Here is a 14387-nt window from a genome sequence, read left to right on the forward strand (position 1 = left end):
ACTTTTATTATATAGTCCTAAATCCTAATCATATTGCAGAGCATGTCTCTCCTTTTCTGACATGACTGGTTCATTCCCACAAATATTAGGCTACCATTTATCCATCACTCATTCAATAAGACAACCATGCTCGAAAGTAAATAGACCACAAAAAAAAAGGACATTCTGCCCACACCTCTACAGAAATGTGATCAAATTTGCCATTGCGATATCTTCTAGAAACTATCATGGCCCAGTTCCAACATCTCCAAATCATACAGCAAATGAGGGCATTTCTGTTACCATAAAAAGGTAAGGGCGTCTTTCAGGCGGGGTTGTAGCGCTCGTTCACGAGCCCACAAATATAGTATGGCTCTGATTTATCAATTAAAACATGCTTATTTTGTGTGCAACAGTTTGATCAATCCCAATAATTTGTTGCACACGCAAATCCTAGAATCTCCACTACACCAGAACTTTTTTTTTTTTATGTACGCACAGTTGATAAATGACGCCCCAGATCTGGGGATTAAAGGCACAATCTGGGATATTTGAGAATGGTTATATTGTTTCCCATCCTCATCTTTCAGCTTTATACCAAACCAAGTAGTATTGGGTTGAAACACAAACTCAGGATTGTGACTTTAAATGAAAAGGCTGTTGCTGCTGGGCCGAGAGTCACACTGTTCCCCTGTGCTGAGCTGTGCTGCTGTGTGTTCTACAATAATTCCCCAGACACGCAGCGAACACAGCGAGGGGGCCGCACCCCACTACTGCATGCTGGGAGAAGACGGCCTGCAATAACCCCCGCCGTGTGTGACATCACCACACTGCAGACAAACAGCAGGGGGGTGATAGGGAATAGCAGGAGGGAGGAAGAGGGAGAGTGAGAGAAAGCGAGAGGGAGGGTGAGAGAGAGAGACGAGGGCGAGGAGAGAAGGCGTGCAACCGCAGTTTAGAGGGGACAGATTTGTGCACGGCCCATTTCACTGAGTGTCTCTGCCAAAGCCACCATTGAGAAACTCACTGAGAACTATAGAGGTTTTAAGCTGTTAAAACAGTTACTCAAGCATGGAGTTAGGAGTCTGGGGCTTCAACTTGAGTGAGATCATAGTGCACATGCTAGCTGAAATATAACAATGAAATATGTTCTGTCACTTTTTTATGCTCAGCCTCACACACAAAATGTCATAGCAAGAAAAGCATTTTTTCTCAATCATACTTCACACCTTTCGGTCTCTTGAGGCGTCACAGGCTGTAACTGCCCGTTGTTTGAGTGTGACGGCGGCTGACACACACGGTGGGTGTATGACGCCCACTGAGCTGTAGCTGAGCTGTTGTTATTCCAGCAGGTTTAAACAGTGAGGATGCTGGGTAGATGGGAGCATGGCCTCCCTCAGCGTAGCAACAGTCCCTAACTGCTGCTGCTGACATTGGTGAATATTTCATACTGTTGGCGCTCTGCTCTCTCCCTCTCTCGCTCTCAAATGCGACCTACTTCTGGTGAGGATGTACTGACATGTACAGTATGTATAACTGACAGATGCACACACTATATGTTACTATTTTTTTATGTATGTAAATTGTAAAGTATTTTGTCTGTAATGTATTTTTGGGTATGTGTTGGACCCCAGTAAGATTAGCTGTTGCCATTGGTGTCGGCTAATGGGGATCATAATACATTTAAAATGTCTCTCTCTTTGCTCTCCCTCTCTGTATTCGCTCTCTGCTTTTCGCTCTCCATCTGCTTTCTCCACTCTCTCTCTCCCTCCCTCTCCCTTTTCCCCCCCTCTACCAAAAGGATTACACTGGTCTCGATAGTGAGGTCAGTGAGGCATCTGCTCTACCTCCCCCCACTCCTCCCCCTCGCCTTGGGTGAGTACCCATCTCCTGAGTCCAGATGAAGCCCACAGTCACCCAGCCACCAGCTGAGACTGGCTTGGTTGAGCATCACACACACCATTACACCCGCAGGCACAATGATGGCTTTCCTAAAGGACATGCATGGATGGCTGTGGCCAGGGGATGATTTTAGATGATCAGTAGTATGAAATGGAGAAAAATGAAGTAGGATTTTAAACTAATACAGTGGCTTGCGAAAGTACTCACCCCCCTTGGTATTTTTCCTATTTTGTTGCCTTACAACCTGGAATTAAAATAGATTTTTGGGGGGTTTGTATCATTTGATTTACACAACATGCAAAATATTTTTGGGGTGAAACAAACAAGAAATAAGACAAAAAACTTGAGCGTGCATAACTATTCACCCCCCCAAAGTCAATACTTTATAGAGCCACCTTTTGCAGCAATTACAGCTGCAAGTCTCTTGGGGTATGTCTCTATAAGCTTGGCACATCTAGCCACTGCGATTTTTGCCCATTCTTCAAGGCAAAACTGCTCCAGCTCCTTCAACTTGGATGGGTCCGCTGGTGTACAGCAATCTTTAAGTCATACCACAGATTCTCAATTGGATTGAGGTCTGGTCTTTGACTAGGCCATTCCAAGACATTTAAATGTTTCCCCTTAAACCACTCAAGTATTGCTTTAGCAGTATGCTTATGGTCATTGTCCTGCTGGAAGGTGAACCTCCGTCCCAGTCTCAAATCTCTGGAAGATTGAAACAGGTTTCCCTCAAGGATTTCCCTGTATTTAGTGCCATCCATCATTCCTTCCCTGCCGATGAAAAACATCACCACAGCATGATGCTGCCACCACCATGCTTCACTGTGGGGATGGTGTTCTCAGGGTGATGAGGTTTTGGGTTTGCACCAGACATAGCGTTTTCCTTGATGCCCAAAAAGCTCAATTTTAGTCTCATCTCACCAGAGTACCTTCTTCCATATGTTTGGGGAGTCTCCCACATGGCTTTTGGCAAACACCAAACATGTTTGCTTATTTTTTTCTTTAAGCAATGGCTTTTTTCTGGCCACTCTTCTGTAAAGCCCAGCTCTGTGGAGTGTACGGCTTAAAGTGGTCCTATGGACAGATACTCCAATCTCCGCTGTGGAGCTTTGCAGCTCCTTTAGGGTTATCTTTGGCCTCTATGTTGCATCTCTGATTAATGCCCTCCTTGCCTGGTCCGTGAGTTTTGGTGGGTGGCCCTCTCTTGGCAGGTTTGTTATGGTGCCATATTCTTTCAATTTTTTTAATAATGGATTTAATGGTGCTCCGTGGGATGTTCAAAGTTTCTGATATTTTTTTATAACCCAACCCTGATCTGTACTTCTCCACAACTTTGTCCCTGACCTGTTTGGACAGCTCCTTGGTCTTCATGGTGCCGCTTGCTTGGTGGTGCCCCTTGCTTAGTGGTGTTGCAGACTCTAGGGCCTTTCAGAACAGGTGTGTATATACTGAGATCATGTGACACTTAAATAAAGTCCACCTGTGTGCAATCTAACTAATTATGTGACTTCTGAAGGTAATTGGTTGCACCAGATCTTATTTAGGGGCTTCATAGCAAAGGGGGTGAATACATATGCACGCACCACTTTTCCGTTATTTATTTTTTGGAATTTTTGTAAACAAGTTATGTTTTTCATTTCACTTCCCCAATTTGGACTATTTTGCGTATGTCCATTACATGAAATCCAAATAAAAATCCATTTAAATTACAGGTTGTAATGCAACAAAATAGGAAAAACGCCAAGGGGGATGAATACTTTTGCAAGGCACTGTATGGACAAAAACGTTTGACTATGACTATGTTATATCTGTTAGTCCTAGACTAGAGCTAGTCAGACATTTTCTTTCCTTTTTTGAAAGACTTACTATTTTTATTCAGTTTCCTTTCTATTCAGTACATGTCTAAACCCTGGGTGGCTATTTGAAGAATCTCAAATATATTTTGATTTGTATAACACTTTTTTGGTTACTACATGATTCCATATATGTTATTTCATAGTTTTGATGTCTTCACTAATATTTACGGCATTTAGCAGACGCTCTTATCCAGAGCGACTTACTAATTGGTGCATTCAACTTATAGCCAGTGGGATAACCACTTTACAATATGTTTTTTTTTTTTTTTTTTTTTTGGGGTGGGGTAAGGGGGGATAGAAGGATTACTTTATCCTATCCCTGGTATTCCTTAAAGAGGTGGGGTTTCAAGTGTCTCCGGAAGGTGGTGAGTGACTCCGCTGACCTGGCGTCGTGAGGGAGCTTGTTCCACCATTGGGGTGCCAGAGCAGCGAACAGTTTTGACTGGGCTGAGCGGGAACTGTGCTTCCGCAGAGGTAGGGGGGCCTGCAAGACAGAGGTGGATGAACGCAATGCCCTCGTTTGGGTGTAGGGACTGATCAGAGCCTGAAGGTACGGAGGTGCCGTTCCCCTCACAGCTCCGTAGGCAAGCACCATGGTCTTGAAGCAAATTGCGAGCTTCAACTGGAAGCCAGTGGAGTGTGCGAAGGAGCGGGGTGACGTGAGAGAACTTGGGAAGGTTGAACACCAGACGGGCTCCCGAGTGGCGCAGTGATCTAAGGCACTGCATCGCAGTGCTAGCTGTGCCACTAGAGATCCTGGTTCGACCCATGGGGCGGCGCACAATTGGCCCAGCGTCGTCCAGGGTAGGGGAGGGAATGGCCGGCAGGGATGTAGCTCAGTTGGTAGAGCATGGCGTTTGCAACGCCAGGGTTGTGAGTTCGATTCCCACGGGGGGCCAGTATGAAATTTAAATATATATTATATATATATATATATATATATATATACACAGTGGGGAGAACAAGTATTTGATACACTGCCGATTTTGCAGGTTTTCCTACTTACAAAGCATGTAGAGGTCTGTAATTTTTATCATAGGTACACTTCAACTGCGAGACACGGAATCTAAAACAAAAACCCAGAAAATCACATTGTATGATTTTTAAATAATTCATTTGCATTTTATTGCATGACATACAGTGGGGGAAAAAAGTATTTAGTCAGCCACCAATTGTGCAAGTTCTCCCACTTAAAAAGATGAGAGAGGCCTGTAATTTTCATCATCGGTACACATCAACTATGACAGACAAATTGAGAAAAAAAAATCCAGAAAATCACATTGTAGGATTTTTAATGAATTTATTTGCAAATTATGGTGGAAAATAAGTATTTGGTCACCTACAAACAAGCAAGATTTCTGGCTCTCACAGACCTGTAACTTCTTCTTTAAGAGGCTCCTCTGTCCTCCACTCGTTACCTGTATTAATGGCACCTGTTTGAACTTGTTATCAGTATAAAAGACACCTGTCCACAACCTCAAACAGTCACACTCCAAACTCCACTATGGCCAAGACCAAAGAGCTGTCAAAGGACACCAGAAACAAAATTGTAGACCTGCACCAGGCTGGGAAGACTGAATCTGCAATAGGTAAGCAGCTTGGTTTGAAGAAATCAACTGTGGGAGCAATTATTAGGAAATGGAAGACATACAAGACCACTGATAATCTCCCTCGATCTGGGGCTCCACGCAAGTTCTCATCCCGTGGGGTCAAAATGATCACAAAAACGGTGAGCAAAAATCTCAAAACCACACGGGGGACCTAGTGAATGACCTGCAGAGAGCTGGGACCAAAGTAACAAAGCCTACCATCAGTAACACACTACGCCGCCAGGGACTCAAATCCTGCAGTGCCAGACGTGTCCCCCTGCTTAAGCCAGTACATGTCCAGGCCCATCTGAAGTTTGCTGGAGTGCATTTGGATGATCCAGAAGAGGATTGGGAGAATGTCATATGGTCAGATGAAACCAAAATAGAACTTTTTGGTAAAAACTCAACTCGTTGTGTTTGGAGGACAAAGAATGCTGAGTTGCATCCAAAGAACACCATACCTACTGTGAAGCATGGGGGTGGAAATATCATGCTATGGGGCTGTTTTTCTGCAAAGGGACCAGGACGACTGATCCGTGTAAAGGAAAGAATGAATGGGGCCATGTATCGTGAGATTTTGAGTGAAAACCTCCTTCCATCAGCAAGGGCATTGAAGATGAAACGTGGCTGGGTCTTTCAGCATGACAATGATCCCAAACACACCGCCCGGGCAACGAAGGAGTGGCTTCGTAAGAATAATTGCAAGGTCCTGGAGTGGCCTAGCCAGTCTCCAGATCTCAACCCCATAGAAAATCTTTGGAGGGAGTTGAAAGTCTGTGTTGCCCAGCGACAGCCCCAAAACATCACTGCTCTAGAGGAGATCTGCATGGAGGAATGGGCCAAAATACCAGCAACAGTGTGTGAAAACCTTGTGAAGACTTACAGAAAACGTTTGACCTGTGTCATTGCCAACAAAGGGTATATAACAAAGTATTGAGACACTTTTGTTATTGACCAAATACTTATTTTCCACCATAATTTGCAAATAAATTCATTAAAAATCCTACAATGTGATTTTCTGGAGAAAAAAAATCTCATTTTGTCTGTCATAGTTGACGTGTACCTATGATGAAAATTACAGGCCTCTCTCATCTTTTTAAGTGGGAGAACTTGCACAATTGGTGGCTGACTAAATACTTTTTTCCCCACTGTAAGTATTTGATCACCTACCAACCAGTAAGAATTCCGGCTCTCACAGACCTGTTAGTTTTTCTTTAAGAAGCCCTCCTGTTCTCCACTCATTACCTGTATTAACTGCACCTGTTTGAACTTGTTACCTATATAAAAGACACCTGTCCACACACTCAATCAAACAGACTCCAACCTCTCCACAATGGCCAAGACCAGAGAGCTGTGTAAGGACATCAGGGATAAAATTGTAGACCTGCACAAGGCTGGGATGGGCTACAGGACAATAGGCAAGCAGCTTGGTGAGAAGGCAACAACTGTTGGCGCAATTATTAGAAAATGGAAGAAGTTCAAGATGACGGTCAATCACCCTCGGTCTGGGGTGATTGAGGATCATGAGGTAGGTGAGGGATCAGCCCAGAACTACACGGCAGGACCTGGTCAATGACCTGAAGAGAGCTGGGACCACAGTCTCAAAGAAAACCATTAGTAACACACTACGCCGTCATGGATTAAAATCCTGCAGCGCACGCAAGGTCCCCCTGATCAAGCCAGCGCATGTCCAGGCCCGTCTGAAGTTTGCCAATGACCATCTGGATGATCCAGAGGAGGAATGGGAGAAGGTCATGTGGTCTGATGAGACAAAAATAGAGCTTTTTGGACTAAACTCCACTTGCCGTGTTTGGAGGAAGAAGAAGGATGAGTACAACCCCAAGAACACCATCCCAACCGTGAAGCATGGAGGTGGAAACATCATTCTTTGGGGATGCTTTTCTGCAAAGGGGACAGGACGACTGCACCGTATTGAGGGGAGGATGGATGGGGCCATGTATCGCGAGATCTTAGCCAACAACCTCCTTCCCTCAGTAAGAACATTGAAGATGGGTCGTGGCTGGGTCTTCCAGCATGACAACGACCCAAAACACACAGCCAGGGCAACTAAGGAGTGGCTCCGTAAGAAGCATCTCAAGGTCCTGGAGTGGCCTAGCCAGTCTCCAGACCTGAACCCAATAGAAAATCTTTGGAGGGAGCTGAAAGTCCGTATTGCCCAGCGACAGCCCCGAAACCTGAAGGATCTGGAGAAGGTCTGTATGGAGGAGTGGGCCAAAATCCCTGCTGCAGTGTGTGCAAGCCTGGTCAAGACCTACAGGAAACGTATGATCTCTGTAATTGCAAACAAAGGTTTCTGTACCAAATATTAAGTTCTGCTTTTCTGATGTATCAAATACTTATGTCATGCAATAAAATGCAAATGAATTACTTAAAATCATACAATGTGATTTTCTGGATTTTTATTTTAGATTCCGTCTCTCACAGTTGAAGTGTACCTATGATTAAAATTACAGACCTCTACATGCTTTGTAAGTAGGAAAACCTGCAAAATCGGCAGTGTATCAAATACTTGTTCTCCCCACTGTATATATAAAAAAAATAATGTATGCACTCACTAACTAAGTCGCTCTGGATAAGAGCGTCTGCTAAATGACATAAATATAAATATATAATATTCTACAATGTAAAAAAATGAGTAGGTGTGTCAAAACGTTTGACTGGTAGTGTGTGTATAGACACTACCAGTGAAAAGTTCGGACACACCTACTACTTTTTTTATTTTTACTATTTTTAACATTGTAGAATAACAGTTTGAGCCATCAAAAACCATCAAGTACTATGTGAAACTGGCTCTCATGAGGACCGCCACAGGAATGGAAGACCCAGAGTTACCTCTGCTGCAGAGGATAAGTTCATTAGAGTTACCAGCCTCAGAAATTGCAGCCCAAAGAAATGCTTTACAGAGTTCAACAGACACATCTCAACATCAACTGTTCAGAGGAGACTGTGTGAATCAGGCCTCCACGGTCTAATTGCTGCAAAGAAACCACTACTAAAGGACACCAATAAGAAGAAGAGACCTGCTTGAGCCAAGAAACACGAGCAATGGACATTAGTCCGGTGGAAATGTGTCCTTTGGTTCCAACCGCCATGTTTTTGTGAGACGCAGTGTGGGTGAACGGATCATCTCTGCATGTGTATTTCCCACCGTAAAGCATGGAGGAGGATGTGTTATGGTGTGGGGGTGCTTTGCTGGTGACATTGTCTGTGATTTATTTAGAATTCAAGGCACACTTAACCAGCATGGCTACCACAGCATTCTGCAGCGACACGCCATCCCATCTGGTTTGGGCTTAGTGGGACTATCATTTGTTTTTCAACAGGACAATGACCCAACACACCTCCAGGCTGTGTAAGGGCTATTTTACCAAGAAGGATAGTGATGGAGTGCTGCATCAGATGACCTGGCCTCCACAATCCCCCGACCTCAACCAAATTGAGATGGTTTGGGATGAGTCGGACCACAAAGTGAAGGAAAAGCAGCCAACAAGTGCTCAGCATATGTAGGAACTCCTTCAAGACTGTCTGAAAAGCATTCCAGGTGAAGCTGGTTGAGAGAATGCCAAGAGTGGGCAAAGCTGTCATCAAGGGTGACTATTTGAAGAACCTCAAATATAAAATATATTTTCATTTGTTTAACACTTGTTTGGTTACTGCATGATTCCATGTGTGTTATTTCATAGTTTTGATGTCTTCACTATTATTCTACAATGTAGAATATAGTAAAAATAAAGAAAAACCCTTGAATGAGTAGGTGTGTCCAAACTTTTGACTGGTACTGTATATATTTAACCCCCTATTTTTGGCACTAAACAGTCACCATATACTGTATACTTCCATAAATCTTTGCAACTGGTACCGGGGGACGTCCTAGAGCAAAACATGTACATGTTCGTGAGAGTCTCACATTTCCACAGAGGGGTCATATTAGTGTGTAGCAGATCGGCTGTACCGACTTACATTTACATTTACATTTACATTTTAGTCATTTAGCAGACGCTCTTTTCCAGAGCGACTTACAGTTAGTGAGTGCATACATAATTTTTTATTTTTCATACCGGCCCCCCGTGGGAATTGAACCCACAACCCTGGCGTTGCAAACGCCATGCTCTGCCAACTGAGCTACATCCCTGCCGGCCATTCCCTCCCCTACCCTGGACGACGCTGGGCCAATTGTGCGCCACCCCATGGGTCTCCCGGTCGCGGCCGGCTACGACAGAGCCTGGATTCGAACCAGGATCTCTAGTGGCACAGCTAGCACTGCGATGCAGTGCCTTAGACCACTGCGCCACTCGGGAGGTGACGAGTCTGTCACCTTTCACCGCAGATGCAGAAGTGCGACATCGTCGGATGCGGTGGATTGAGACACATCCAATGCAAAAAAACGGATAACTCTATCTCTTAAACTGACAGATTTTTATGGGGATTTTTTATGCTAATTAGATTACCATGGGGCTGTGGAAATCGACTCTAGGGGATTAAGGGATGCGAATTTACATTGTTGAAAGAGTCCCCTCTCAAAGACACTAGAGAATGAGACCGTCTGGGTTTCGGTAGTCATTTGCGCTAAAGGCTTGGGGAGCTAATGTGTATGTCTGTGTCTGTGTGTCTCTGTGTGTGTGTGTGTGTGTGTGTGTGTGTGTGTGTGTGTGTGATCTGTGTGTGTGTGTGTGTGTGTGTGTGTGTGTGTGTGTGTGTATCTGTGTGTGTGTGTGTGTGTGTGTGTGTGTGTATATCTGTGTGTGTGTGTGTGTGTGTGTGTGTGTGTGTGTATCTGTGTGTTGGCTGACCTTGGTCTGAGAGGAAGTCCAGCATGGTCTGGAGCAGAAAGGAGAGGTGGCGGACGGACAGGCCGGGGTTTCCCATACGACGGGATGCGTACACCAGCTCATGGAGCAGACGCATCTGTACCGCCGCCCAGCCACGGTGGGTACCTGGGGGAGAGAAGATTATTTTATTGTCTAATGTAAATTAATTTAAACGCGTCTTCTGCTTTATCCATCCAGGCCCCTCTGAAAGACACACATACAGAGGTTGGAGCAGAGGGCAGCCACACTACTGCACCGCTGGAGCTGGTTTTAGGGATTAAATGCCTTGCTCAAGGGCACAACGGCAGGAGATGGCATGTAGGATTTGATACATGTGAGTGAGTGAGGGGGAGAGAGAGATCATCCAAACATTATCATACCAGAGCAACATGTGATTGTGAGCTGTGCAGTGTGGCGTTGACTCAATGTTGTGTTCTGCAGCAGATCGGAAAACACATCAGCAGAAGACATCTTAATAACCTGCTAGCTTTACACTGGTGTTCTAGGGGGAGCATGGATGGGTCTCAGCGTTACATAACATTCCATTCCCCAGTCTATACTCAAGGCTGTCAGGGCTGGTGCACAGAGAGAGGGGAGAGAGAGAGAAGAGAGAAGAGCGAGAGAGAGGGAGAGAAAGTGAGAGAGAGGGAGAGAAGGAAAAAAGGATAGCCTACTCAGAGGTAAATAAGAATCCATTGTTCCCCTCCACAGCGTCTGTGGAGCTCCAAAAATCGTGACCAAGATGCTTGTCCGTTATAAAATGTTCTCTCTACTGTGGGATGATATTATTATTAAATAAAAAATGTAATGTTATTCATTGCTACTGACTTCTGTCATGTGCAAAAATGATATTAATGCAAATCTAGCCTAAGCCATTTCCTCCTCCGTGGTGAAGCTGCAGTGCCCACTAAACAGTCTAAATATAGCAGCATCCACCTGTCTAACATCATGTGATGCTAACGCTGTTTATCTGAAGGGCACCAATACAGAGGAGAGGAGAACACACTGGCTTTTACTGTGGCTCTCTCTCTCTCTCTCTCTCTCTCCCTCGCTCTCTCCATGCATGCTGCGAGCTCTGTATTCCCTCCATATTTGCTACACTGAACAAAAATAGAAACGCATCATGTTTCATGAGCTGAAATAAAAGATCCCAGAAATGTCCCATACGCACAAAAAGCTTATTTCTCTAAAATGTTATGCACAAATTTGTTTACATCCCTGTTAGTGAGCATTTCTCCTTTGCCAAGATAATCCCTCCACCTGACAGACAGGTGTGGCATATCAAGAAGTAGATTAAACAGCATGATCATTACACAGGTGCGCCTTGTGCTGGGGACACTAAAAGGCCACTAAAATGTGCAGTTTTGTCAAACACCACAATGGCACAGATGTCTCAAGTTTTGTGGGAGCGTGCAATTGGCATGCTGACTGCAGGAATGTCCACCAGAGCTGTTGCCAGAGAATGTAATGTTCATTGCTCTACCATAAGACACCTTCAACGTCATATAGAGAGATACCGTGACGAGATCCTGAGGCACATTATCGTGTCATTCATCCGCCGCAATCACCTCATGTTTCAGCATGATAATGCATGGCCCCATGTCGCAAAGATCTGTAAAGAATTCCTGGAAGCTGAAAATGTCCAAGTTCTTCCATGGCCATGTCACCCATTGAGCATGTTTGGGATGCTGTGGATTGACGTGTACGACAGTGTGTTCTAGTTCCCACCAATATCCAGCAACTTCGCACAGCCATTTAAGACGAGTGGGACAATATTCCACAGGCCACAATCAACAGCCTGATCAACTCTATGCAAAGGAGATGTGTCGCGCTGCATGAGGCAAAGGGTGATACTGACTGATTTTCTGATCCACGCTCCTATTTTTTTTTTTCAACAGATGCATATCTGTTTTCCCAGTCATGTGAAATCCATAGATTAGGGCCTAATGAATTTATTTCAATGGACTGATTTCCTTATATGAACTGTAACTCAGTAAAATCTTTGAAATTGTTGTATGTTGAGTTTATATTTTTGTTCAGTGTAAATAAAAGGTGTGCTAAAACCTCTTTCTCTCACTCTCTCCATCACTGCCTCCCTCTCTCTCCTCCAGCTAAATGTCTTATTCTGTGGTATTTACGAGGCGGTATTCAAGGTGTCTGGGAATCCAATTAGCACCACCATGCTAATGACACGCAGCACAACGCTCACCCTGTCACACACACACACACACACCACCCTGTAACACACACACACCACCCTGTCACACACAAACGCCACCCTGTCACACACAAACGCCACCCTGTCACACACTGTCTGTATCAAAAGGCACTACCTTCTGGTAGGAGAATTAGCAGTTCCCTGTAAGGTGATGTTTTATACTACTGTTCTCCCCTACTGTCATTTAAACATGAAGAGTGCACGGCAGCTAAATGCTTTTTTGTGAGTTTGTGGTCTTTGAAACAGTGTTTACTCCGAACTGAGAGAGAGAGACAAAGAGATACAAGTAGACTAAAAGAGAGAGAGAGAGGGAGGGAGGGAGAGAGAGAGAGGGGAGAGAAAGAGAGGATAGAGAGCAGAGAGAGGAGAGAGTGAGAGACAGTCCTCTCACCCTGGTAAAGAGGAGAGTACTGAGAGGGCTCCCTAGCCAATTAAAAACCAATTTGCTCGTTCATTTCTCTGCCGGCCAGCCCTGTACCCTGTTGGAATGCACTATTAAGCCCCATTTCCTCTCTGACGTTACCCTCCTGCAACAGGGGCCTGGCCAGCTCTCCTCTCCTCACAGCTCAATAAACTCCCACCTGACACCTCTCCTCAGGCTGAAGGTCTCAGAGGCCTGGCCGTAGTAGAAGGTCCCTTATGAAGAACATTTATTTAGTCTTTCTTTGCTTTGTAAAATAATGCATGGAGGAAGAAATCCATAGTCGCAGACACACAAACACACTTCACTCTCAACTACACTCCAACATAATCGTTTGACTACCTCACACAATAGTTTCTCTCTTCCCTTCACTGTTCCATGGAAGTGAAGTGGAGGTCAACAACAACTGCTCTCTCTCTGTCTGACAGAAACTCTTCTCAAGTGAGTCCTTTGAACGAGGGTCACAGTAGAGATACAGATGACTCTGAATCTTTGTTTTGTCTGTTAGTGTCTCTTTTACGCTCCAACCCCTCGTGGTGGAGTGGGTTGAGCAGGGTGAGGTTCAAGAGCCTGCAGTGCACAGCAGCTTATCCTGAGGACCATGAGTGAGAGCGGGTGTATGTGTGCCTGGCAGAGTGGCAGTTTATAAAGGCCTGGGTCAGTGCAGGTCTCAAATCAATTGTGTGTCTCTTTGCGCAAAGAGGTGCCTTGAATACGTATTACCCCTGAGAAGAGCTCTTGAAGAGAAGATCCTTTAAATAAACCTCAGGGCAGGGGAAGGCAATGTTATTCCATTTCTTGCTTTGAGTATTGACGTTACTGAAACAGGGAGGTGTGTGTGTCTTTTATTGATCATCTAAAGTTGTAGGGGATCACTCTACAGTGTATGGGACACTTTTGTGACAGAGGAGAGGCATATCCAGTTGGGTACCTTTGCTGAAGTCTTTGGGGTCGAGGGAGAGGCTGTATCCAGGCAGGGTCTCCAGCAGCAGCTTGTAACAGGCCCTCCAGCCAGGCTCTGGGATGGTGGGGGCCACACACTGCATGGCTGCTACCCGCTTGAAGAAGGCTGACTTACGGTGGAAACCAATCAGGTCGTAGAGCTCAGAGAGGATGCTGTAGCGCTGGATCTTCTCTTCCTCTGACAGCTGAGAAAACAGGGAAGACAGACAGGAGAGATCATTGGTTGGTTGGTTAATAGGTTGTTTGGTTGATTCTATTAGATCATTGAAAAACTATTTATACCACACACTGCACGTAAAATGTACGTAAAATGTATGCATGCATGACTAAGTCAGACATACATTAATGCGTTCATACATTTTACATACGGGTTGTCCCAGATTTGTTTTATAACTCAAGTTGAACTTCTCCAGAGATTCATTTGGAAATAAGTTGTATAACTTTGTGTTATCGTCAAGGATTTATACTGAACAAAAATATAAATGCAACATGTAAAGTGTTGGTCCCACGTTTCATGGGCTGAAATAAAAGATCCCAGAAATGTTCCATATGCACAAAAAGCGTATTTCTCTCAAATGTTGTGCACAAATTTGTTTACATCCCTGTTAGTGAGCATTTCTCCTTTGCCAA

General features: G+C 44.6%; 1 protein-coding gene across 2 annotated transcripts in view; it reads right to left on the reverse strand.

Annotated features, from left to right (window-relative positions):
• The window catches only part of LOC121586524 (trafficking protein particle complex subunit 9-like), a 349081-nt gene that overhangs the window by 323980 nt on the left and 10714 nt on the right, over nucleotides 1–14387 (reverse strand). For both annotated transcript variants that reach the window (XM_041903274.2, XM_041903273.2), the window contains 2 exons: nucleotides 13726–13942; nucleotides 10138–10281 (listed from right to left, as the gene is read on the reverse strand). In XM_041903274.2, the coding sequence (XP_041759208.1) occupies nucleotides 10138–10281; nucleotides 13726–13942 (361 nt within the window). The remainder of the gene's footprint in view (nucleotides 1–10137; nucleotides 10282–13725; nucleotides 13943–14387) is intronic.

Source organism: Coregonus clupeaformis, chromosome 17 (assembly GCF_020615455.1).
Source record: "Coregonus clupeaformis isolate EN_2021a chromosome 17, ASM2061545v1, whole genome shotgun sequence".
NCBI classification, from domain to species: domain Eukaryota; kingdom Metazoa; phylum Chordata; class Actinopteri; order Salmoniformes; family Salmonidae; genus Coregonus; species Coregonus clupeaformis.